The sequence below is a fragment of the Carassius gibelio genome, chromosome B7, assembly GCF_023724105.1.
Source record: "Carassius gibelio isolate Cgi1373 ecotype wild population from Czech Republic chromosome B7, carGib1.2-hapl.c, whole genome shotgun sequence".
NCBI classification, from domain to species: domain Eukaryota; kingdom Metazoa; phylum Chordata; class Actinopteri; order Cypriniformes; family Cyprinidae; genus Carassius; species Carassius gibelio.
This window is the reverse complement of record NC_068402.1, coordinates 11814729-11842187: the sequence shown is the minus strand read 5'-3', so window position 1 is coordinate 11842187 and position 27459 is coordinate 11814729. Positions and strand designations below refer to the sequence as shown.

Here is a 27459-nt window from a genome sequence, read left to right as displayed (position 1 = left end):
TCATGGGTTTACACGTGATGTCCGGCGTTGCATCTACTTGCCCCAAATTTGACAATCTCTTCTCCGAATTGAAATTGTCAATAATTGTTCTAATGTTGTTAATGTCAAAAGCTGTTCTGTGAAAGAGTTGGTTGGTTGGTTGGTTAACTTGTTTCTGGCTTGTGGCACTAGGACTGATTTATGACTTCCGGTTGCCTTGCTGAGGAATGTGGCTCATGTTTCAACCACAGTCCTGATCGACTCTTTTATTTGTCTGATTTGGGTCAGATCTGCTACACCCGTGTTTGACTGTCTGCGTATAAAAGACAGAGAGAGACTCGACGGAAGGATACTGAATAGCACAGTATCCCTCGACACCTGATACTAGCTGATTGTACCATGATTTTGTAACTGTACTATTGTACTGTTATATAATTTTTGTTAACTTTAATAAAAATTATATTATATTATTGACAAGTTATTGTCTACCAGAGTAGTAATTTAAGAACCGTAAGCAAGAACTGACCACAGGGAAGTCTGCTGAGCAAATTGTAAGTACAAAGTACTTTTAAATGCTTATAGTTTTGTCCAGATTCGACTTTCCTTATCTACCTGAGAATAATAAATAAAAAGGTAAAAGGTGTATAGATAAAGGAGACACCATAAAAACATATTCTAACAATTTATCTGAAAGTATTTGTAAGAAAATGTTCACATATGCTTCTTTTAAAAGTTTTTATTTATTTTACGAAATAATAAAATATGTCAAGGTACACATCTTTCTGTTTTGGCATAAACAACCCCAGTTGAACAACAACCCTAGTTCTTATGCTGCCTTCACATGCAATCGGAATTATCCTAAATACGAGTTTCCTAATAGGCTTAGCATAGATCATTGAATCTGATTAGAACGTTTGCAGCTTGCTCAAAAATGACCAAAGAGTTTATATTTTTCTTATATTTAGCATTACATCGCTTGCTCACCAATGGATCTACTGCAGTGAATGGGTGCCGTCAAAATAATAGTTCAAACAGCTGATAAAGACGTCACAATAATCCACAAGTATCCAGTAATCCACAGTCTTGTGAACTGAAAAGCTGTTTATTTTTAATAAACCAATCTATTATTAAGGAGTTTTAACTTTAAACCAGGAGTGTCAAACTCAGTTTCTGGAAGGGCACAACCCTGCTCCAGTACACATAGCATGTCATTTTCAAATAAGCCTAAAGGACTTGATTAGCTGGATCAGGTGTGTTTCATTTGGGTTCCAGGGCCCTGACCCTCAAGTTCCTGAGCTTTAAACCTTGGTTGCTGGCCAAAATAATAATCCATAATCCAACAATTCCTCCAGTGAAAAACATCGTCCTCTTACATCATAATGCACCAACGTATTTGCTTAGAACTGTTTCGGACTTTTCGATTGTAGGCTAAATGGTGCTCCATCTGTGCATATTTCTCTCTTTATATAAAAGAGACTAATTCTACTGGAGAAAGCAATATCATTGAAAGAGGACCCATATTTAGCTGGAAGCAATAGTTTCAAGTTAATAACATCTTCATGATAGGTTTGTATTATAAATCTGAAGCTTATTGTGGTGTTTTTATCAGCTGTTTAAACTCTCATTCTGATGGTACCCATTCACTGCAAAGGATACATTACGTAACATATAGTCCGCTGAAGGTGAAGAGAGTTAAGCCCATGTGCAGTTTATTGAAATAAAAAAATAAATACAAAGCTAACATGATGATGACTGGACTAGAACATGAACTTGAACTTGACAAAGAGTCACCATCAGCAAGTTACATAAAGCTAGACAAAGCACAATAGAAACAATAGGGTGATATATACACAAGGACTACTGATTAAACAAGACAAACCTATATGTGGTCAATACAAAGAAACATTGAAAAGACTGATCAAATAAACCAATATACTTTAATGTCATACACAGATCAGTCTGCGCAGTGCCGTTTCAAGTTTAACACACCTATGAACAGAGGATGTGTGTGACCAGATCATATGAAGGTAATATGGAGGATCAGGTGGAGATGGTGGAGTCAGTAGAGATAGAAAACATCAAGGTAGAGCAGGTGAAGGAGATGACCACCATAATGGAGCAGAAAAGTTCAGGAGGCTATGGTAGAGCAGAAACAAGGAAGGCCTTTTTTCACATATAATAATTGGTGGATCCCATACAAAACCCCCTGACATGATGTTTGAAGATCCACGGAGGTAGTGCTGTGTTTTATGAAGGCACATTTGGGTTTAAACTACTTTATTAAAAAAATTTAACATAAATTCCTGTAACTGAAGACAATATCTATCATGAATGAAACAAAATAGGTTAATACATAATACATTTCAGATTAGACATAACACAGACATAAGCGGACAGATAAGAAATCTCTGTAACATCTAAAACCACACAACCAAAACAATGATACTCTGTCCATGCTAACAAAATCCTTTCATTGCCATTAGGGCAGTTTAAACTATTAGTAAGAAGTGCATCTGATTTATTTCATTTTTAAAAAATATATTTCAAAGGTTTAGTTGAGACTAAATAAATTAGTTCAATGTGGGCTGCTAAAAACAGATTTCAATGATTTAACACAATTCTGTCAAAAGTGGGGGACAGTTTTTCTCAATTTCTAATTTCTCACAGCAATCAAATAAAAATATGTAAATAAATAAACTTTCGTGTTTAATAGAGAGTGGGTGCAATAAAAGTTAATGAAGGCTATCAAATACAATCTTCTTTATCATTATAGGTATGTTCTTCCATTACAAAAATTCCAATTCATCATAAAAATACAGTTCCTAAACTGGCATGCAATGTGAAAATTGACTTTCTTTCTTTGATTTTGTGTTATTGTTATAAGGCATGTGGGGACAGGTTCCACGAACCCAGAGGAGAATGGCTTCACTGAAGATGAAGTAAAGCATTTCAAAGAAAGAACTGCATTCAGATAATAGTTATTTCTCTCTCTCTCTAAAATATTCTAACCATTTATCTGAAAGTATATGTAAGAAAATGTTCACATATGGTCTTTTAAAAGTTTGTATTTATTTTATGAAATAATAAAATATGTCAAAGTACACATCTTTCCATTTTGGCATAAACAACCCCAGTTGAACATCAACCCTAGTTCTAATGCTGCCTTCACGTGCTATCGGAATTATCCTAAATATGAGTTTCCTAATAGGAAATAAGACCTGAACGCCTCTCAAATCGTATTTACTCCTGGGAAATTCAGAAATAATTTGGAATTGTAACTTTAAACCAGGAGTGTCAAACTCAGTTCCTGGAAGGCCACAGCCCTGTTTCAGTACACATACCATCATTTTCAAATAAGCCTAAAGGACTTGATTAGCTGGATCAGGTGTGTGTGTTTGTGTGTGTATGTGTGTGTGTGTGTGTGTGTGTGTGTGTGTGAAAATCGACTTTGTTTCTTAGATTTTATCTTACTGTAATAACCCCAGAGAGGACAGGTTCCACGGAACCAGAGGAGAATGTCTTCTTTGAAGATGAAGTAAAGCATTTCGAAGAAACAACTGCATTCAGATAATAGTTTTTTTTCTCTCTCTCTCTCTAAAATATTCTAACAATTTATCTGAAAGTAAAGGTAAGAAAATGTTCACATTTGCTCCTTTTAAAAGTTTTTATTTATTTTCTGAAATAATAAAATATGTCAAGGTACACATCTCTCCATTTTGGCATAAACAACCCCATTTGAACATCAACCCTAGTTCTAATGCTGCCTTCACGTGCTATTGGAATTATCCTCAAATACAAGTTTCCTAATAGGAAATTAGACGTGAAAGCCTCTCAATTTGTATTAACTCCTGGGAAATTCAGAAATAGTTTGGAGTTTTAACTTTAAACCAGGAGTGTACTGTAGTTACTAATGTGGTTCAGGTTGAATGAATCAATGTGGTTCATTCGGTCAAAACTCAACGAAGATGCTTCTTGATTGTACTCAACGAAACATAATTATGGAGATAACCCATAAACAACACGTTAAATATAATCAATAAACATAAACTTAATTTTAGATGCACACACACAATTAAACACCACTAGAAATTAGGAAAACTCTTGTACACTACACACTGTATGGATTTATACGAACAACTGATTATTCCTATGATGCACTTTACAGCACATTCTAGCATAATCCGTAATTCCTCAAGGAGGCAGTAACAGTCCACAGTCATTGAATAGTCCAACACATATGAATATAGCTCTGTTACCTAAGAGTGTCTGAATTCTCTGCAGATCTCTGCAAAGACCCGTTCCAAACCAGGTTGATGCAGCTCTTTGTCTATGTCCTGAATGAGAAGTTGGGTTATTTTGTGGAATGGATCTAGAACAATTGAGTGTACAATTTCAGGTATTTCAGAAATTCTGGTGCCCACAAATACTTTTTAGTGGAAGGATTCTGACTGAAGCCATGTCAGAACTGTAGTGGAATCAGTCCAAAGTACAAAGGATTCAATGTTCAGAGTAAGCTTTAACTAGTAAGGAAGCTAACTGTGCACTTGCAAGGGCTGCACACAGTTTTAATCAGGGTACAGATAACTGGTGCTTAGGGGCTACTCTTGACCTGGCTGTGAGAAAGGCTACCTCAACACTTCCCTTTGGATCCTCTGTGTGCAAGTATGGTACTGACCCATATGCCCTTTCGGAAGCATCACTGAAAATATGTACTTGCTGACTACAGTTAAGCGAATCCAACTGGGAGCTCACATAGCACCGTGGCAGTGTGATTTGGGAAAGGTGTTGCAATTCCCTTTGTCAATCATGCCAGGTTTGAAGAATGTCAGTTGGCAGTAGTGGGTCGTCCCACTCTCGTTGCTTAGCCCATTGACTCTATATAAGGATCTTTGTCCGAGTGATATAGGGAACAATGAACCCAAGCAGGTCAAATTGGCTTGCTACTACCTTGTATATATTTCTCATTGTGGAAGTTGGACAGTTGTCGAGGCGGTTTTGGTATCCAAGAGTATCAGACAGACACATCCGATGCAATCCTAATACAAGTTCTTGAGGGTCTAATTCAGTTTGGTTAAGCCAAAGCTCACTGCTTTCTGATCTGGCTTCCTCTGGCAGATGATTGATGACATTAGGAAAGTTGCATGCCCATTGTCATAGTTCAAATCCTCCTTCTGCCAACAGATTCCTCAGGGATCAATGGGGAATGAAACATGATTCTTGATCCTTTTCCATTAGTTCCTGCTCTGGTACATCAGCCACATAACCTGCCTGTTTCAGTCTCTGAATTTCAGCTCGGTAGGCCTCTGACTTAATAGGATCTTTAGCCAGACGAGTTTCAGTGCTGCTTTGTAGCATGCAATTTAGGCATTTCCTTAACTCTTAAGAGAGGCGTGGCATATTGTTGTGTCCCATTGACGTTGATTCAAGTTGTCTTTGCCTCTAACAGGTCAATAAGCTCTTGATATTGTTTGGATTTGGTGGCAAATTTCTCACTCCTGTAGGGCAGTATATCAAGTTGCCAGAGTTTCTCTATGTGTCTGAACAGCTCATTGGAAGGGGAAATTATTGATATGTTGAGACACTGCTGGATCAAAAGTTGATGTTGTACAAGCTTAGCAGACCCTTGGACTGTCCATCCTAGTTGTGTCTTCACCGCTGCTGGTCCACCAGGAGGTCCCAGGTGTACAGGCTCAATCGGGATAACTACAGTAAGTGGAGATAGTCAGAGCCGATTAGCAGGAGGAGCTGAACATTGTCAAAGGAAGGGATTGGCAGGTGACTGTATTTACGCTGTAAGGTGGCAGCTAGGCTTGTGTGTTCGGTGAGCCCCAAATGGTCTGCAGTAAATGCCCTGTGTATTTTTAAACACTTTATGAGGCTGATAGGCTGGAAAGATGGTGAAGGAGACTGAAGTACCATTTATGATTTTCACATCCTGCCTTAAAGTTCTCAGAGCAAGGTTATCTGGTCTACCATGTAGCTTCAGTTCCTGGGCAGCTGCTTGTAAAAGGATAGTGTGTTCTGAGCCATCGTCTAAAATGGAAAATGTCTCAAGAGCATGTTTCCCATTCCGAATAATTACCTTTGTGACCTTTAACATTACTTGACTGCAGCCTAAGGGTCTGTCTAGGTACAGGACCTCATTAGCATTGCTGACAAGAGAGGTGTTCTCATTGACTGGTCTTTCATTTAATTCATGAAGTGCCTCAAGATGTTTGCCCTTACATACCCTACTGCTTATCTTTAAACGCCACTGTGCTTGTGTTGAGGTCAGCCACAATGCCAGCATCCCTTACTGGTTTTCACCCAGTTAGTTTTCTGTTCTTTGGTGAGCTGGCTAAAATTCTGACACTGATTCAGATAATGTTGGGTATTTGTGCAGTAGGGACAGAACATTTTTGGTTTGTCCTGAAGTTTAGCAACACCTGAATTGGACTCTCCTAATGATGTAGTATTGGGAGCAATACTGTTTTGTGAAATATAGCTGCTGTCTTGGTGAACTTAAAGTCTTTGCGTCCATCTCTCTACTGGTCAGGGAGTTCCTTTCTGTCTCCGTCAAGAAACTCAATACCACTCTCCTGTATTTTCAGCTCGTATTCAAGCCAGTCTGCAAAGTTTAAAAGAGTGAGGATGCAAACATTCAAGGGGTGCACATACCTTTTGAACTCAGCTCATAAGTTGTGAGGCAACTTGGACAACAGCCTGGTTACATGTGAGCCACACTGAAGCTCAACTCTGCCACTATCCCCCAGTTGGTCCGGCATGCCTACTAGAGCTTTGACTTTCAGTGCAAACCTCTTAAATTCACTGACATCATGACTACGGATAGTAGGATCGTCCATCAAATCAGCAATTCAATGCAAAGCTAACTGGTGAAGTTGGCCATATTGCTCAGGGAGAGAGGCCATGGTCTCGGAGTAGGGCCTACTGGAATTGATGGAGGAGTCTGCAATTAGAAGAGCATACTCAAACTTCAAGTTTTCTAAGAGAATTTGATATTTAAATCTCTCAGTTGCATCCTCTTGTAGAAGATTGTCCAATGAGATCTTGAAACGCAACGAAGATGCTTCTTGATTTACAGAAGATGTATTGCCACTAGCACGTACTAACATGTGGGTGTTTGTGTGGTTCTACAAGATAAGTAGAAACAATAGTATATATCAGTATTTAATATTCACCATACCATAACAAGTCAACAACAATAGCAAAGTTAACAATATTAATAGTAATAAAGACATTAAAACATATCCAGAAGTAATATTCTTCACTTTCAATACCTTATTTATAAGTTATTAAACTTTGGTCAGACCAGAAATCGAACCCGTGGCCGTTTGCACTAATGACATCACACAAAATAGCTCAATGACATGACTAAGCATTTCTTAGCGTATTCAACAATTTCCTCAAATAGCATAAATACTGTTTAAATAAACGTAATAATATAAAGACAAATATAGTTCCACTTAATATAAAGAATACGGTGGAATTGTATAGACAATTATAATCGTGCAATTAGGTAGTATATACGCTGATTGATCAGCCATGTAGGCCATATTAGTTAAACAACCTAACGAAACATAATTATGGTGATAACCAATAAACAACACTTTAAATACAATCAATTAACATAGAAACTTAATTTTAGATGCACGCACACAATTAAACAGCACTAGAAATGAGGAAAACTCTCGTGCACTCCACTCTCTACAGATTTATACAAAAAACTGATTCTTCTTATGACGCACTTTACAGCACATTTTAGCATACTCTGTAATTCCTCAAGGGGCAGTAACAGTCCACATTCATTGAATAGTCCAACACATTTGAATATGGCCCTGTCCCAAATGGTGCACTTCATGTGGACTTTGGGTCTCGTGGACTTAAATTGCACGTGCTCGCTGAGTCTACGAGTTTGTAGGCCGTCACATTCAGCATTTTAACGCTCTGAAGTGTGCTCAGCAGAGTACCCTTTTTATCCTTGAAACGGTCTTCCGCGAAGCCTGCATACAGTTTTTTACAATCACTTTGCTACTATATTCAGAACCTTGATGTCATTTTTCAAAACTCTAGACACAAAACTCAAAACGGTTATCACTTGTAACACAGGCTGTCTAATGTTCAAAACATTACCTTGCGCATTCACATCTTTAAAGAAATCTTGCACTTGCACAATCATTGTTTCAAAACACAATTTACTGTGAAATACCATTGAAACATAACTATAGATAGCAACCGATAGATTCACTGTGTCATTGTTCGTACAATCATTAAATATTGTAGAACAAAATAGGTGATACAGGTTTCATTATGGTACTACATGTACAGTAAATACATCTCTGTAAAAGTGCTGCAGTAATAGAGAGAATACTACAGACACAGTGGAATCATTGAACAAAGTTTGTAATATATTGATGAAACACACTACAGTACAATCACACCATAGGTTTATTTGAATCAAAGCAAAAATAATTAGCTATGAAATAGAAAAGAAAAGACAGGACTGTAAAACATCAAATGCAGTGTTCCTCAACTTGTTTGCTTGTATTGTAAGAAACAAAACAGGAGTGATTACTGTACTTCTACATTGTCATCAACTCTGTGTTGTGGATTTGGCCACAGGTTCTCATCTACATCACAATGGATGTTTTCATTAGCCAAACATCTTGGAAAAAACCTTTGTGCATGGTGAATCCAGGCCTGACACTGGTCTGCTGTGATGTCATTGCAGGCTGTTGCTGCCGCTGTCTTGGTCCGTGGCCTTGTCCTCTACCACGTTCCCCCACACCTCTCAAACGAGGCCCACGACCACCTCTCAGAAGTGGTGCCTGTCCTCTACCATTCCTTTGACCAACATATATTCCTCATCTTTCTCCCACCACTGTTTGACCTCCATTGTGACCTGGATCACCTGCTGGCTCCATGTTACGTATCACTATGCTCTTGCAATTGGATCCCAATCAACTCTTCACTATATACTCATTCCACAATGTGCACTCAGTCCTCAGTAATGAGTTAGCAGAATTGGACAAGCAATTACAAGGGCCTGCATCTATACAGTGCAGTACTGTCAATACTATAAATAGTCTGAAAAGGTGGTACAGTATTTGGGGCCATAGACACAGTGTCTGATGAAGCATTATGATACAGTTTTTTACAATCACTTTGCTACTATTTTCAGAACCTTGATGTCATTTTTCACAACTCTAGACACAAAACTCACAATGGTTATCACTTGTAACACAGGCTGTCTAATGTTCAAAACATTGCCTTGCGCATTCACATCTTTAAAGAAATTTTGCACTTGCACAATCATTGTTTCAAAACACAATTTACTGTGAAATACCATTGAAACATAACTATAGATCACCCACACACAAGCAACCGATAGATTCACTGTGTCATTGTTCGTACAATCATTAAATATTGTAGAACAAAATAGGTGATACAGGTTTCATTATGGTACTACATGTACAGTAAATACATCTCTGTAAAAGTGCTGCAGTAATAGAGAGAATACTACAGACACAGTGGAATCATTGAACAAAGTTTGTAATATATTGATGCAAAACACTACAGTACAATCACACCATAGGTTTATTTGAATCAAAGCAAAAATAATTAGCTATGAAATAGAAGAGACAAGACAGTACTGTAAAACATCAAATGCGGTGTTCTTCAACTTGCTTTCTTGTATTGTAAGAAACAAAACAGGAGTGAATTACTATACTGCTACATTGTCATCAACTCTGTGTTGTGGATTTGGCCACAGGTTCAATCTCATCACAATGGATGTTTTCATTAGCCAAACATCTTGGAAAAAACCTTCGGGCATGGTGAATCCAGGCCTGACACTGGTCGCTGTGATGTCATTGCAGGCTGTTTGGTCAATGGCCTTGTCCTCTGCCACGTTCCCCCACACCTCTCAAACGAGGTCCACGACCACCTCTCAGAAGGGAGGCCTGTCCCCTGCCATTCCTTTGACCAACACGTCTTCCTCGTCTTCCTCCCACCACTGCTTGACCTCCATTGTGACCTGGATCACCTGCTGGCTCCATGTTACGTATCACTATGCTCTTGCAATTGGATCCCAATCAACTCTTCACTATATACTCATTCCACAATGTGCACTCAGTCATCAGTAATGAGTTAGCAGAATTGGACAAGCAATTACAAGGGCCTGCATCTATACAGTGCAGTACTGTCAATACTGTAAATAGTCTGAAAAGGTGGTACAGTATTTGGGGCCATAGACACAGTGTCTGATGAAGCATTATGATAAAATATTAGGCTACATCCATGGATATTGAAGTCTGATTGGTTCATGATTTACAGTAAACATGGAAGATTTGTTGTCTGTTTCCATTTAACTATGCATTAAGAGTAATGCAACAGTTTCTTATCATTTTGAGCAGTTGTATCAATTGATAGTTAGATCATTGTAAGGAAATGAATAGACACTCATTTGAAATGTAATGTGTGAATTGCCTTTTGAAATAGTAGCACTTTGATGTTAAGTTGTGTCATATTGAACAGGTGATTTTTGTTGAATGAACAAATGATCTAAGTTTTATGTATATTGTATCCAAGCAATTGAGAAAAGGGTTAGAGTTTAGAAAAATTTGTATTTTGATCATTAGTTGTGAGTTTTGTGTCTAGAGTTGTGAAAAATGACATCAAGGTTCTAAAAATAGTAACAAAGTGATTGTAAAAAACTGTAAAATATTAGGCTACATCCATGGATATTGTAGTCTAATTGGTTCGTGCTCCGGGCTAATTGGTGACACTGAATCTCATTATCTTGAAACGTTCATGATTTACAGTAAACATGGAAGATTTGTTGACTGTTTCCATTCAACTATGCATTAAGAGTAATGCAACAGTTACTTATCATTTTGAGCAGTTGTATCAATTGATAGGTAGATCATTGTAAGGAAATGAATAGACACTCATTTGAAATGTAATGTGTGAATTGCCTTTTGAAATAGTAGCACTTCGATGTTAAGTTGTGTCATATTGAACAGGTGATTTTTGTTGAATGAACAAATGATCTAAGTTTTATGTGGATTGTATCCAAGCAATTGAGAAAAGGGTTAAAGTTTTGAAAAATGTGCATTTTGATCATTAGTTGTGAGTTTTGTGTCTAGAGTTGTGAAAAATGAGATCAAGGTTCTGAAAATAGTAACAAAGTGATTGTAAAAAACTGTAAATGCAGGCTCTGCACACTTTAACTACCCAGGAATCCTTGCGAAATGCAAATCAGACAAAGGACGGGAGGAGATTTCACTCAAGAGCTGAGAAGAAAATATTTAAGTGGTGGTATCATTATGGTTTTTATGACCTAGGTGCACATTTTACCAGTTGTTACCTACAGTTTATACAAACATTGTGGTCATCGACCTGTGGTTGATATCTCAAACATAATAATAGAGCGTTGAATAATACGATCGCATTATGATTCATTAAATAATTAAATAGAACCGAATGTCAGGGCTTTACTTAGTCATATGTAAACCTAGTATTTATATTTAAACCTGTAAATTCATCTGAAAATCGCGCACATGTTTATTATGTGTTAAAATTTTTATCTTAGTTCAAATGAAACATTATGTATTATTACAACTGTATACATTATTTAATTAAGCATGTATACTGTATATTGTCTAATGCCCAGGTGGCATAAGCAAAAATATGATTTCTCTGCATGGCAAGCCATCTCACAAACACAATAGTAAAAACAACAACAACAATAGGCAGAATATTCCCCGAACCTGCAGCTCCTGTCAAAAAACAACCAGACCGTTATTTCCGGCATGACGATCGAGTCTGTCCCAAAAAAATCTATCAATGCGCCCTTGTGGGCTCGCGCCAAATGGCCCTACAGGTCTGCACTACATGACGTCACCAAAGTGTGGCCTCTGAGGAAGTGTCTGAATACAGAGCCCTTTGCAACAAGGAGTTTCAAACTCAGTTCCTGGAAGGCCACAGCCCTGTTCCAGTAAACATACCATGTCGTTTTCAAGTAAGCCTTAGCTGGATTAGGTGTGTGTGTGTGTGTGTGTGTGTGTGTGTGTGTGTGTGTGTGTGTGTGTGTGTGTGTGTGTGTGAAAATCAACTTTCTTTGATTTTGTCTTATTGTTATAAGGCATGTGGGGACCGGTTCCACGAACCCAGAGGAGAATGGCTTCACTGAAGATTAAGAAAAGCATTTCGAAGAAAGAACTGCATTCAGATAATAGTTATTTCTCTCTAAAATATGCTAACCATTTATCTGAAAGTATATGTAAGTTTTTGTTTATTTTATGAAATAATAAAATATGTCAAGGTACACATCTTTCTGTTTTGGCATAAACAATTCCAGTTGAACATCAACCCTAGTTCTAAGGCTTCCTTCACGTGCTATCGGAATTATCCCAAATACAAGTTTCCTAATAGGAAATTGGATGTGAACGCCTCTCAATTTGTATTAACTCCTGGGAAATTCAGAAATAATTTTGATACCAGAGTTTCGGAGTTGGGCGGGTTAAAATTTAAACATGGTGGAGGAGACAACCATTACTGCTGTCCATTAATGCTATTCTCACAACAATTAGGCCTACATCCCTTTGTCTTGCCGCTACTGTATTTGAAGAGTTTGGTTCCAAAATGCAATAAATCCATTTTAATTAAATTGAGTAAAAATTTATTTTCTTTACCAAGAATGTGGCAAGATCAAAACCACTTTTTTTTCTGTTTCAAACTTTCACATAGCATTATTGAATAAAAAATTGACAAAAAATTTTGTTATTCAAAATGTTATTTTTTAATAACAAAATCTCTATGCCTAGGCTAAATATTGTTTTGACAGTGGCATCATAAAATGCTTTATATGACTCGTACCATATAAAGGCTACAGTAGCCTAGCTAAAGTGGACGATAATGTTAACTAACGTTACCAACCTCCCTGCAAAACTCACCAAAACTTTGTAGGTCTTAGCCAAGGAGATAACGAATGCACTGATAAGTCTAAAAAGTCTTATTAATGATCTTCAGACATGTACATAGTCTACTACTAAAAAACATAAAACTTTTTTTTAAGGTTTAATCACAAAACGTTTCTTCCATGTTTTATTTTTTTATAGTAAATCCCCTTTGTTTACTTAAAAGTTAAGTTAATTTTCAATAATTAAAAGATACATTAAATTAATGTTTTATGTGTTTAATGGGGATCTCAGAAAATGCTTTATTTAAAACCCCAACTGAATGGTACTTAAATGCACTTAATTCATCTCAATTCATTGTTCACTGTAAAAGTACAGACAGAGAAACAATGGGTAATATTTAAATGTTTATTTTTGATGTTTGCATTCTATGCATTTAAAAAATACTTTTTTTTTCTAAAAAAGGAAACTTAGTTGTTCATTTTAAGAGACCCAGAAGTATTATTTTCTCTTGCATAATTAATATTGCACTTTAATTAAGAAAAAACACATTTTATCCGATTACTCGATTAATTGATGGAATTTTTGGTAGAATACTAGATTACTAAAATATTCTATAGCTACAGTCCTACTATATTTTATAAGCAGTGAAATAAGAATCTATTTGACCGAAATTCCAAAATTGTCAGCAAACTGCATGTGTAGCGCGGTGAATGTTTATATGATTGTCAACCAATCCGATGCTACATTTTATTCTTTCCGACAACAAAGCATTTGAATACAACCAGCTCGTGCTACCGGAATTTCATATATCCCACTTGTGACGTCGTGATATTTGAAATTCCGGTAGCTATGGAAAGCCTTTTTAACATTTATTCTTTAAGCTGTACTAGTATCTTTTTTCAAGTTACTAGTACTTATTTTTTAGATACTAGTATCTTTTCCATTAAGTACTAGAACTTATTAATAAGGTACTAGTGCGTATTCTTTCGGTACTAGTGCTTATTCTTTAGGCACTAGTGTCTTTTGTAAAGTTACTAGTACTTAATCATTAGATACTAGTGCTTAATCATTAGATGCTAGTACTTATTCATTAGATAATAGTGCTTATTTATTAGGTACTAGTACTTATTCATTAGATACTAGTACTTATGTATTAGGTATTAGTATTTATTAATTACATACTAGTACTTATTGATTAAATACTAGTACTTATTTATTAGATACTAGTATTTATTTATTAGGCACTAGTACTTATTCATTAGATACTAGTACTTAATTCAATAGTGACTAGTAACTTTTATATTGTTACTAGTAACAAATTTAAATTTATTGCTATTGACTTCTATGGGGATCCGTCATTGAGATATCAACTATTGAGTTTTGACTAGTATGTATTCCACTAGTGACTACTTAATTTTTATGTACTAGTAGTTATTCATTAGGTACTAGTGTGTATTTTTTAGATACTAGTACTCATTCATTAGATACTAGTACCTATTAAATAGACACTAGTACTTATTCATTAGATACTAGTACTTATTATTAGATACTAATACTTATCAATTAGATACTAGTACTTATTTTTTAGATACTAGTACTTATTAATTAGGTACTAGTGCTTATTTATTAAAAACTAGTTCTCATTCATTAGATACTAGTACCAATTAAATAAATACTAGTACTTATTTAATAGATACTAGTACACATTTATTAGATACTAGTACTTATTCTAAATGTTACTAGTATGATTTTTTTATTTTACTAGTAATTTTTTTGTTGAACTCTACTGTAGCCATTTGGACTAGTCATAACATAAGACGAGTGAAAAAGCAGATCTGACTAGTAAGATAAGAATAGTTACTAGTAGTGATTAAATGTTATTCAGCTACATCTACAGCGAAAACTGAGTTTCTCACTTGTAGAGTTTCTGCGCGAGGGCGCCCTCCGGCGACGAGTATGAATTAAAAATAAATTAATTGAGTACTCATTATTGCTTGCAAAATCCTAATTTGAGTAAAAATAGCTAAAATAATTTAGAACTTTGAGGTAAAAATTTGCAATTCCTTACGTTCTTCTATAGAAGTGTGCATTTTTTTGCAGCTATATTTATATTTAGTCTTGTATAGGCTTCTCAGTTTTGTATATTATAGTGAAATAGTGTTATTACAAAAGTAATGTTCCTTATTTTGTTTAGTGTTTTTATTTAGAATAACCATAACCATTATTAGTTTTATTGATATATATATATATATATATATATATATATATATATATATATATATATATATATATATATTACAAAAAAAAAAAAAAAAAACATTGGGCAAAATTGTGCAGCCCTTCAAGTACAGCAAACCTGGTGTTTTATTATTATAATTTTTTATTAATACCTTTTGGCCTTCTTTTCAAATAAAGAAAATGTTTGTCTGAAAACCACAAGGTTTGGATTTTGTCACGCTGTCTAGTCTCTGTTTCCCTGGGTGTCCACTAGTGGGCTCACTTCCCCTTAGGCACTTCACCGTAGGCACTAGAATTCCTCTAGTCTGGTCCTGTCTTCACAGTAATTCTACAGAACACACGAATCGTCACAGATTTTGGGTGCCCTGTACAGAATATTAATGTAAAAACATTCAGTGTCTGCAGCACCAGTGCTACAGTCATGCCCAAAAATATGGACAGCTTTGGTATATATGATGATAAAGAAGGCTGTGAAAATTAATCTGCATTGTTAATCCTTTTGATCTTTTATCTAAAAAAATTAAAAAAATCCTAACATTTAATTGAATAAAAGAATTTAAAATGGGGGGAAATATTATTATAAAATAAATATTTTTCTCTAATGCACATTGGCCAAAATTAAGGACACCCTTTTATTGAATTATTCTTTAAACCTCCATTTGCCAGTTTAACAGCTCTACATTTTCTCCTATAATGCCTGATGAGGTTAGAGAACACCTGACTAGAGATCAGAGACCATTCCTTCATCCAGAATCACTCCAGACCCTTTAGATTCCCAGCTCCATGTTGGTGTGTCTTCTCTTCAGTTCTATCCTCTCATTTTCTGTAGGGTTCAGGTCAGAGGACTGGAAAAGGCTATAGCAGAAGCTTGGTTTTGTGCTCAGTGACCCATTATTATGTTGTTTTTGAGGTTTGTGTTTGATTGTGATCCAAACATGGTCATTATAAGATTTCTAACAGAGTCAGTCACTTTTTGATTTTTTATCTCTTGGTATTTGATATAATCAAAGATGCCATGTATCTAAACAAGATGTCCAGGACCTCCAGCAGAAATATAGGTCCACAACATCAAAAATAGAGCAGTATATTTCATTGTACATATGGTTTACTTTTTATCTCTGTGTTCACCAAACCCATCTTGAGTGTTTGCTGCTAAAAAGCTATTTTTTTTAGTTTCATCTGACCATAGAAGCCAGTCCCATTTGAAGTTACAGTCATGTCTGATGAATTAATATGCTTTAGTTTGTTTTTGGATGAGCTAGGATAATTTTTATTGTAACCCTCCCAAACAACATGTGGTGATGTAGGTGCTGTTTGACAATTTTTAAGGTTTTCTGAGCCCGAGACTTTATTTTCTGCAATAACAGCTGTGATCCTTGGAGAGTCTTTAGCTACTCAAACTCTCTTTCTCACCATGCATTAGGACGATATAGACACACATCCTCTTCCAGGCAGTTTTGTAACATTTTCTGTTGATTGGAAATTCTTAATTATTGCCCTGATGTTGGAAATGGGAATTTTCACTTTTTAGTCACATCTTGATTTGTTAGTCACATCTTGCAGTCACTTTCTAATTTGTGAAGCTCAATTATCTTTTGCTGCACATCAGAAATATATTATTTGGTTTTTCTCATTGTGAGGGATGATTAAGTGCATTTGGGCTTTGTTTTCCCTCTTCTTTATATTTCTGTGAAACAGGAAGCAATGGCTGGATAATTTCATGTTCATAATCACTCTGGAGTGCTCAAAATTGTGAATATGACTGGGAATATACTTTAGAGTGTTCTTAATTGTTGCCAATGTGTATTGGAGAAAAACATTTATATCATAATGATATTTCCCCCATTTTAAATTATTATTATCCAAAGAAAGGTTAGATTTTTGTGAATTTATAAAATAAAAGATCAAAATGATTAACAATGCAGATTAATTTTCACAGGCTTCTTTGATCATGTTTACCAAGGGTGTCCATATTTTTGGGCATGACTGTATATGAAAAAAGAAATTAACATACAGCTTGTGTATGATATTTATTGTTTTTACTGGAGGAAAAATAGGAAAATAACAGCTAATACAATTGGTGTCGTATCTACATCCTGCCAGCAGAGGTCACTCAAAGACCATCAAACACATTAGGCTACTATATTTATGAAATTACAGTTAAAAAACTGACAAAAATAAGTTTTCAATGTGCTTGTGTAAAAAAATAATTGTTTCTTTTCTATTTGGTTTTCTAAAAAAAGTACATCCATCTCCTTGTTTCTGTTTCCTGATTAATCTCTTTCCTATATGTTGTTGGCTCATTAATATTCAACATACAATTATCATACTGGGCAGAAATGCAAATTTAAAAAGTACTAGTATCTATTAAGTTCAGGATATCTCTGGTCTAAAAAGTCACTAGTAACTAAAAAATAAGTACTAGTTCTATTTTTTGTTAACACGGGTAGTTTAATTAAATACTAGTCACTATTGGAATAAGTACTAGAATCTAATGATTAAGTACTAGTATCTAATGAATAAGTACTAGTAACTTTACAAAAGACACTAGTACCTAGAGAATAAGCACTAGTACCTAAAGAATACTAGTACTAGTTCTTAATGGAAAAGATACTAGTGTCTAAAAAATAAGTACTAGTAACATGAAAAAAAGATACTAGTACAGCTTATAGAAAAAATGTTAAAAAGGCTTTCCATAGTGAATGCATCAAACAGACAACCACTAAAGTTATGTCACTCAATCACCAGCAGAGGTCATAATCATCACGGAATTGATCTTATTCCCACTTCAACACATCTGTACCGTGTCTTTAATTTCAGACTTAGTCGTCTGTTTATATTCAGCCTTTCTACTCTTTATTTTTGATTATGATGCTGGAGTTGGATTAAAGCAGACCGTATCAAGAATATTGTATTTATGCTGAATGTGTAGTGTATAGCATATATAAATACAAATTCTGCATCATTGAACCATGGTCTTAGACTTAGAGTCATGTTGAGCTAACGTGTTGAATTAATTCAAATAAATAGAAGTTGTCAATATGTTCACAAACATAGGTGTAAAGAAGAGCTATGATTAAACTCCTTCTAAAAAGCTACAACGGGGGTAATACGTTCTTCCTTACTTGAAAAATAAAAACATAAACCTAAACCTCATTACAGGACAAATCCTAATCCTTACAACGGTTTTTTATTATTGGCTAAATATATTGTTTCTATGGGTAGCGTGGCCGAGCGGTCTAAGGCGCTGGATTAAGGCTCCAGTCTCTTCGGGGGCGTGGGTTCGAATCCCACCGCTGCCAATATTTTTTTATGTGTAACAGTGACTAGGTCAAAATAGTTCGCAGCACTTGTGTACATTTTCATATACTATTTACAGTTCTCACTAAAATACAGATATCTTCATATGGATATTCTAACAAGCGGAAGTTTAACCGTACTGATTAAATGTCGGTTCAGAGTTGCCAGATCTCGACAGAAATGTCTCATTATACTAACTTACATAGGTGAAAAAAACATACTGAATTTAGGTTCCACATATTTTTGCAGCTCATCGCCCCTTTTAGACAGTAAAAGGGCAACAGACAAAAATACAGTGTGTGACAGTAAAATTAACTATTTTAGTGATGTTTGAGCGGTCTCTAGTGGCATATTTAACAAACGACAATAGTAAATATAAACGTTCTATTGCAAAACCACTGACTAGTGAGTACTATTAATGGACGATTAGCCTTTTACTAACATATTTTCATACATACTATTTTGAATATATATGTTAACTTATGAGAACGGATAAAACAAATGAGAACGCATCTTTGCAATCGGAATTGTGCAAACGCATTTTAGTCTCGTGGTTTTTGAGCCTTCCGGTGACTCGTAGTGAGCCACGGGTGTTCTCTGCGTGTTGTGACCAAACTGTGTTAGTGTTACGGAAGTTTATAATGTGAATTCTCATCTACTTTATTATAATTAATTATATTTGATGGCTGCCGTCGAATCCTGCCTTAACGAAGCTGTGTAAATAAATTGGCACTGCCCTACAGTTTATTTGGTAAGTATCGTTATCAGTCATACGGTGTGTAAGCTATCGGTGCTCTTTTGAGATGAAAAGCAGAGGCAACATCTTTTTATCGCATTCTTGCTCACCGTTCAGCGAGTTAAAATATACAGCGTTTGTGTTAAGACGACAGGCTTTTGTAAAACGTTTCGATGCTCATACACATTTCTGCAACAGTTATAAAACAACTGTTTTGTTGAAGTAGCTCAGATACATCCTGCATACCAAATACTTTCATGACATCCCTAAAATTCACCCGAGCAAAACGTGCAAACATTGATTATACAGAACTTAAGGTGAATTTCCAACACTTAGAGCTCTAAACACTAAACGTTTCTTTAAAGTTGATTAAGTTTTTCCTTAAAGGTAAAGCCATTTTAAAAGCTTTGTTGTTGTTAAATGTGGACATGTTCTTTTTCCTACAACAGGCAATTTCCAAGTACACGGGATATGACTTTTATGTAATCTGCAACTATGAAACCTCCCTTCCGTCGACGAGCTGAACCAAAACGCTTTATGGCTAAGAGCACTGAGGAAGAGTCCACAGTGAATGCCAGATCACTCTGCAAAGGATGGATTCGCAAAGATTTGCAGAGCTTTTTACAAGCTTTGAAACAGCAGCAGAATTTTGAGTCAGAATTAGATCTGACTGAGATTCAAAAGAAAGTTCCCCACCGTTCTCTGAAAGAGGTAAGCTCAAAGACACCGAAATATCTCTAATGTGGATGAACATGCACGTGCCCATTGTAATGTGATTGTTATTACTGTTTGGTTTCAGATCGAAGACCTGATAATGACCCTGAAGTCACGAGTGCTACAGAAGGTGTATCTACAGGTCCAGAGTCAGAGGAGAGAGGAGCGCAGAGCTAAAGTTCCCATTGAATTGTGGGCAGAGCTTGTACAGAAAATCTCTAGACCCCACGAGAAGACTATTTCTTCGGCCTTTTCCCAGGTCTGTATGGGACATTTGAGAAATTACACCAGACACTACACCAAGAACTGTACAGGTTCACCTCTATAACTTCTCAGCCTTAGTCTGACTCAATTTTGGGTGTGATTTGTTACTAAGTAATTAGTTACTGTAATTTAATTACTTTTCCCTTGCGAAGTGTAGACTGTAGAACATTTAATATAGAATGCAATAGTGGATTTAACATCAAAATATAAAGTGTAACCTTAAAATGAATGCTTTTTATGTACCCTTCTCACTTTACTATTATTTGGTAAGTTAATAAGAATATTAGTAACAATTTAGTCCAATTTGCACCATTAACTTGTTGGTTATTAGCATGAATATTACTGGGATATTGGCTGTTTATTATTACTTTAAAAGTCTTATTCTGCAAGACCTTATTCTAAATCCTACCCAATTCTTAAACGTAACAACTACTTTACTAAGTATTAATAATAAGCAGTAATTAGGAGTATTTTTAGGCAAAAGTCGTTAGTAATAGTTTAAGTAGAATTGGACCCTAAACTAAAGTGTGACCAGAATAATTTATGTAATTACTTAAAAGAATTAAAAGATGCATTTCATGTCTGTCCGTGTAACATTAACGTGTCGAGGTTGATAGAGGATTTAGAAAGTAATAAGTAATTAAATACTTTTTTGGAGAGAGTTATTTGTACAGTAGTCTAATTACAACGATTGAAGATGTAATTAGTAACTAGTTAATTTTTTAGAGTAACTTACCCGACACTGGTCTGACTGCACAAAAATTCGAACTAGTTTTGAGTTTGACTGAAGATGCTAGAACAGTCACTGCACGGAAGTGGAAAAATTGTGATGATAATCTTTGTATTTGAAAATGGGGTAATATTTACTTACTTCTGATACATGATTCGTTGATGCTTATTCTTACATTGTAAGTATGTAATGTAATGTCATTCTTTATGAGCAAAGCACATAACACATGTCAGTCACTTACAGTGTACGATATTTGACATATTTTATTGCCTATCATCTTTATGTCTCTTCTGTTTGTTTTTACTTCATCATCAGATGCTTGTGATTGCTGCCGTTGAGCCCTGTGGCCTGATGCACTCTGAACCTCCACACCCCATCATCCAAACACCCGCTTTCTCCAGTCTTATTCCTGTCCAGTCCCCTAAAACCCCATCTCAGCCTTCTGCCTCAGGCATGAGCCCAAATCCCAGCGTTTCTGCTCCCTCAGCTACATCTCTTATTCAGCCTGACTCTAGTTCTAATGCTGTTGACCATCTTAGCCAGTTAGATAATGCATCAAGCAGTTCACCTCTAGTGCCTAAAACTCCTGAAACACCCACACCAAGATCCTCACAGATGACAAGAAGCCCAAGCCATCGGCAGTCAGAAGCAGAACCATCAGTGTCCAGTCCTGTTTCCTCAAATAAGCACACTCAAGTTCAGTCGGGACTGTTAGATCATGATTACCCAAGCACACCAATAACACTGAAGAGTGTTGTGAATTTTGACAAGATTTATCAATATTTAAGTGACATTGACTCTAAAACCTGCAATTCAGCTCTTACTTCAATGGGTAAGTATTGTTAAATTATACATTTGCATAAACTATTTGAATAAATTACACTAATTTTACACATTGTACTAGGGATGTAGAAGTTAGATCAACTTTAATGCATAGTCCACCCAAAAATGAAAATTTATTTATAGGACCCTTCAGATTTCACTTTATCTTTATAAACATTTAAATATTTTTTCACATAACTCATTTATATAGGAATGACATGAGAGTGAGTAAATGACAACATTTTATTTTGGGTGAACTTGGATATCTTTTTAGATATGTGAACAGTACTTAAAAAAAAAAAAATCTTCCTTCCTCAGAGAGCGCAGTGCTGTTGGATATGCTGATGTGTTTGCCTGAGGAGCTACCCTCACTGGACTGCAAGGAACTTCAACATCATTTTCTCCAGACATACTCACAGCTCACCCAGCCTGCAAAAATGCCAGCTAACTTTTTAAACATTGACGGGGACATCCAACAGGCTAATGTAGCCGATTCGACTACATTAACACAGAAACTCGGGTCTACTGTGGGATCCACCAAAGAGCCCTCCAGTGAATCATCTTTGACAGAACCAGCAAAGGACAAAAATGACTGGGCTACAGCTGGCACCTGTCCTCTCAATCCTTTGTTAGTTCCTGTAGCTTTGCTGAAAAGATCGTCCCTGGATTCTGAGAAATGAAGTGCTTAGCCAGTCTCAGTTGAATTCTGAAGAGGTTCAGCATTAATTAACATAATTGCGTTTACTTTGTTACAGGTTCGAATGTTGTTTCTGTCCTTTGTTTGGACAGTTTGTGTTTTAAATTATTCATATTGTTTCACTTTATTTCTGGTGATTATTCAAAATTATGATACAGTTAAAACAAATTTGTTATATTAAAAAAAATCCAAGACAAAACATAAGAATAAATGTGGTTAAATATTAAAACCAAGTGTCTACATATGAACATTTTTAGGCCCTTGGCATTTAAAGACACAGGCCTGAAAAACAGCATGTTTCTACTTCCACTCAAAATAGGCATTTTCAAAATGATATAATAAATTATCTGTGGAGTATTTTGATCTGAAACTTCACAGACTGGGTTAAGCAAATAAACTTACCGCATAAAATTATTTAACCAACTGTTGATTTTCATTTGATAAGTTTTCATATTCATGCATATAAATTGTATTCACTTGCATCCCAACATTGACTATCCTTTCAATTTCATCTTAAATAACAGTAGAGGAAATTCTAAGAAAACAAATCATTAGGACTTTAAAAAAAAAAAAAAAATTATTGCAAGGAAGTGGTTAAGTATAAAAATGAGCAACTAATTGAAACTAGAGCCAATCTACCCATTACTTTCAGTCTGATGTCATTGTTTGTGACTAGGTTTTTATTGCAGTTACAAAAATTGGATGACATTTCTAAGCACAGCCTGATGCTGCTTCAAAGAAATCTGGAGAAATTGGCATGTCAAGCCCATTACATATTAAGTGGAAATGTAGACTAGATAATATGCTTAATCATAATTAATTTTCTATTATTTTTTATTAATGGACTATTTTAACAAACCTGGAACTGAAAAGTTTCAACAGTACTGCAGTGTCTCCTGTAAACAGCTGGACACAGACAGTCGTCTGGAGGTGGAGTTCCACTGTTGTGGTTTTGGTTGTTAATGGAGTAGAGCTGGTTGTTGCCCTGTTATTGTTACATCAACTGTTGCAGTGGGATCTGCTGTTGTAGATGTTTCTGTTGTGACATCAGTAGTTGTTGAGATATCTGCTGTATCAGCGGAGTCAGCTGTAGTAGAAGTGGGTTCTCCTAAAGTTAAACTAGAAATCTCTGTTGTACTATCACCTGGAGTTGTGGATTTTTTACAGATCATGCTCTCAGTTGCACACTCCTGTTTTTATGACATAAAATAATGTATTTGTATTCTTAGTAGGCCAGCCTGCCTACTACTGTAAAATATGAGCATTATAATGTGTATGGGTTACTAATAGAAAGTTATTGAATCCAAAATATTCCAGGAAGACAAAAATAGGCTATTTGCAAAGGGGGAAATAACTCCATAGGTGAGAAAAGGAGGTAGAAAAACATAGACAGGAGTCAGAGAGGTGGTGATTCTCCAACAAGCCATGGTACACATTAAAATAAATATGATATGATCTAATACTAGTGGCATGTTTAGGGATCCAACGGCTAATAGCTAAAATAATAAATTATTCTGATGTCTGAAACCGTGTAGAAATCACTATATTCTGTATAAAGACACAGTCTGGTTATGAATCAAACATGCAGTCAGTCTAAAATTGTTAATAATCAATAATGAAAATTTGACAGTCACTTTCCTTATCTAGTGCCTGGTTCTGTATGCTGACAACGGACAACGATGCCTCAGTACAGCAGTGAAAAATACAGTCTATGGCAATCACACAGATCAAGCATGTAAGACCACAACCCAAGTTATAAAAAACATGCGAGCAACAGAAGTTTTATACTTACATTCAAATGTTAGAAATTAACTTGCGTATTCCCATTTAGAAAATTTTCTCAACAAGTCCAAGACAAATGCTGCAAAGTGCATGTAATGCCAGACATTTTCTAACATATTTGGTCTTTGTGAATAAGTGCTGTGGTTTTAAAATGATTCGCCAAGTTTAAAGAAGTTAAGAATGTTCTGAATTAAAAAACTGTTCTGTCTCATTGCTGTTGTATATTGTATTATAACCTTCATTTCAGTTAGTTCATATGATTAATTGTCAGTTGCATCTTTATATACACTTTAATATATGTATCTATAAAAATGTCATATGCATCTCATATTCTTATAGAACAACTTCTTAAATTAATTTTAGCTGGTTGTGATAAAAAAATAAAATCTGCTGTAGTTGGAGTATCTTGGGTAGAAGTAACTGTTGGATAAAGAAACAAGTTGTTGTTGGGGGGGGGGGGGGGTATACACTGTCAACATACAAATAAAACACAAATAATTATTTTCTACATAAAGATGCAATCTGCTTATGAAGCAAACATGCTGTTAGAGATTCACTCTGCTGCTGTATCTTAATAGTTTGTGTTGTAAATACAATATCAGCTGGTTAGGCCTGGGATAAAGTGCTTTTTTCCACCAAAATTCAGATTTGGTCAATGTAACTAATGACACATAGACACTTTATGTGCCTGCAAAATTACTATTGTTGATGGGGCGTATCAATCCCAACTTGTCTCTCAAATATACCCTGCATATCTTTGCATTCTCCTAGCAAAGTCCTAGTTTATACAAATTATGAAACCAACAGAAAATAATCACAAAACATAAAAAATAAATCTCCATTCACTGACTTTCTCAATTGAATTCACCAAATGTTAACTTACATGTTTTTGATAGACGTTCCTTTATTTCTTGCTAAAAACACTTTCAGGGCCACGTAATCTTACAAGATACTTCTGGAGGAATCAAGGTATGACTGCAACAAAATATTTGTTCACACAAACACCAACATTATATTTGGATATAATTGTCTGACTGAATTAACACAGCAAATGTGTACTTACAATTGCCTTTTATGCCAGAAAATAAAGCCAGCCAGAATTTTATAAAAACTAGAAATAGCTCAACTTCTCATAATCTATGCGTACAGTGAATAAACAGCTTGACTGACAGGTGTTCTGACCAATCATAACATAACATTTTGTCAGACAAACAAAACAGACAGGAGAGTAGATTAACTTTGGTAGACCTAAGCTTGGAAAATTTTGTATTGATGTTTTTTCGCAGTTGAACACAGTCGGTGTGTGAATGTGTGTGTGAATGGGTGAATGTGAGGCAAATTGTAAAGCGCTTTGGATGGCCATGTGGTCTGTTGAAAGCGCTATATAAATGCAGTCCATTTACCATTTACCATTTGAAATAAAATATGTTCTGATGTTCATTAATGTTTTTTTGTGCTTTAAGAAAATATGAATAGATGATCAGTTTGCTTGAACTGAGTCAATGCAATGATTTGTCACGTCACATTAAAGAGCCTCAAAACTGTTTTATTTAAACATTTGAAAGCTGACACTATGATTCATGACAGAAGTAACCGGATCTGTCTTGTCTGTCAGGGTGTTGTCAGTTTCCTCTTCGCTTCGTGATGTATTATCATCTATGTGAGAACATCATGTGTAGCATGAAAATGGCATGGCTTGTCGGACATTGCAACAGTAGCTAAGGAGGGTCGGTTTTTGGGAAGGGTCAATGTTTACACATTATTTTATTGTATATTAACACAAATTATCAAAACCAGTACATTTTCAAAGGTATTTGGACTTTAACACCCAACCTGGTCACAAACTAACACTCAGTAAATGAAGGATCAAATAGTTCAGCACGTTAACAGAACACATGAATGCCACCTAGAAATTTAAATTGTAGGTTTTGTTTGAATATTTACATACTCACATATTCTCGCTCCATGAAGAATAAAACACGGCCCAATGGTTGGCATTGTCGTACAGCAGACAAAAATGAAGTAGTTACATAATGAATATAATTAAAGTCTACTGTATTTCACAGTCAATACATACAGTAGGCTATTGTTCCTTGGCTAGATTTAAATAAAATAAGAGCACTTTTATATAAACAAGTCAATAATTTTAAAGTTCTTAATTAAAGTCCTTTATGAATTTTAAGATTTAAATGCAAAAGAAAAGGCAACAGAGCTTACTGTTTCTATCAATGGTAAATTTTAAATTTAGAATAATGTAAGAAAAGTAGTTTAAATGTTTTGCTTTGGCAACTTAATATATAAATCTAGAAGTAAAAGCAAACTTAAAACGCATTGAATAACTGATGAAAGACTGTATTACTGTACTTTGTAGGAAAAAGAATCATGATGTTAAAAAATAATTTTAAGTAACAATGTTGGATTTAAAATCAAATTAATGGATAAATGTTGTGTTTGTGGTAAACAGCCATGGACTAGGAACAGACTGTGTGTGAACCTCACATACAGCTCACAAAATCAGGCTTGCGCTGTGTAAGCTATTGTGCAACAAATGCATGACTGTAAAAGCAAAAATACAATGCATTTTCAAACATTTAGGTGAGATAAATATATATAATTTAGAAAAATGTCTAAATGTCTTGCATATCAGCTCTCTAGTCTTGTCTGTTTTTTTTTCTTCACTGTGCCTCATTATTAATCTCAGTTATCATTGTTAATCTCAGTTAGGACTGATTTAGTGCATGCATTTCTACACAGCTTTTACATAATTTCACGTAATCTGCAAGTAAATGCATTTCCTTATTGGTGAATAAAAATATTTTTGTTAGGGTTTGCAAATGGCTTGGTTATTAGTTAATTAGGATTAGTTAATGGTGTAACTTTAGAGTATCTCTGCAAGCATAATCAGCATTTTGTCTTCAAAATGCTGAAACTAAAAGAATGAATTATGAGGACAGAGTTATTAGGGGTACGTCGAGGGAGGGAATGAGAGCAGGAGAGAGAGATTAATGTGTCCATGCAATCACCAGTAGGCCAGCAATTAGATAATAGGTTGGGCTCAGCAAACAGATGCTTTTAACTGCCCTTATTGATTGCTCTGACAAGGCTCTTTTTTTCCATACACTCTCTCTGCAGTTTTTTCACTTTCGGCTTGGCTTGGAAATACACGGATGCCATTGCTGGTGCTGATTTGGCAGGAATCACAGAATGCAGAACCAACAGAGAGGAAGATGGATTTATACTGTATTAGGATTTAAAATGGTGCACTTTAATTCTCCAT

The 27459-nt window shown here is 35.4% G+C and overlaps 1 protein-coding gene and 1 non-coding gene across 2 annotated transcripts; both read left to right on the top strand.

Moving 5' to 3' along the window:
- The first annotated feature begins 18357 nt into the window (after positions 1–18357).
- Positions 18358–18439, top strand: trnal-aag (transfer RNA leucine (anticodon AAG)). The gene has a single exon. It is a non-coding gene; the product is annotated as a tRNA-Leu (tRNA).
- A 544-nt stretch (positions 18440–18983) lies between these two features.
- snapc2 (small nuclear RNA activating complex, polypeptide 2) lies at positions 18984–22819 on the top strand. The gene is made up of 5 exons (XM_052559991.1): positions 18984–19188; positions 19623–19884; positions 19973–20146; positions 21197–21713; positions 22022–22819. The coding sequence occupies exons 2-5, from the start codon at positions 19669–19671 to the stop codon at positions 22381–22383; spliced, it is 1269 nt and encodes a 422-aa protein (XP_052415951.1). The 5' UTR covers positions 18984–19188; positions 19623–19668; the 3' UTR covers positions 22384–22819.
- The last annotated feature ends 4640 nt before the right edge of the window (positions 22820–27459 follow it).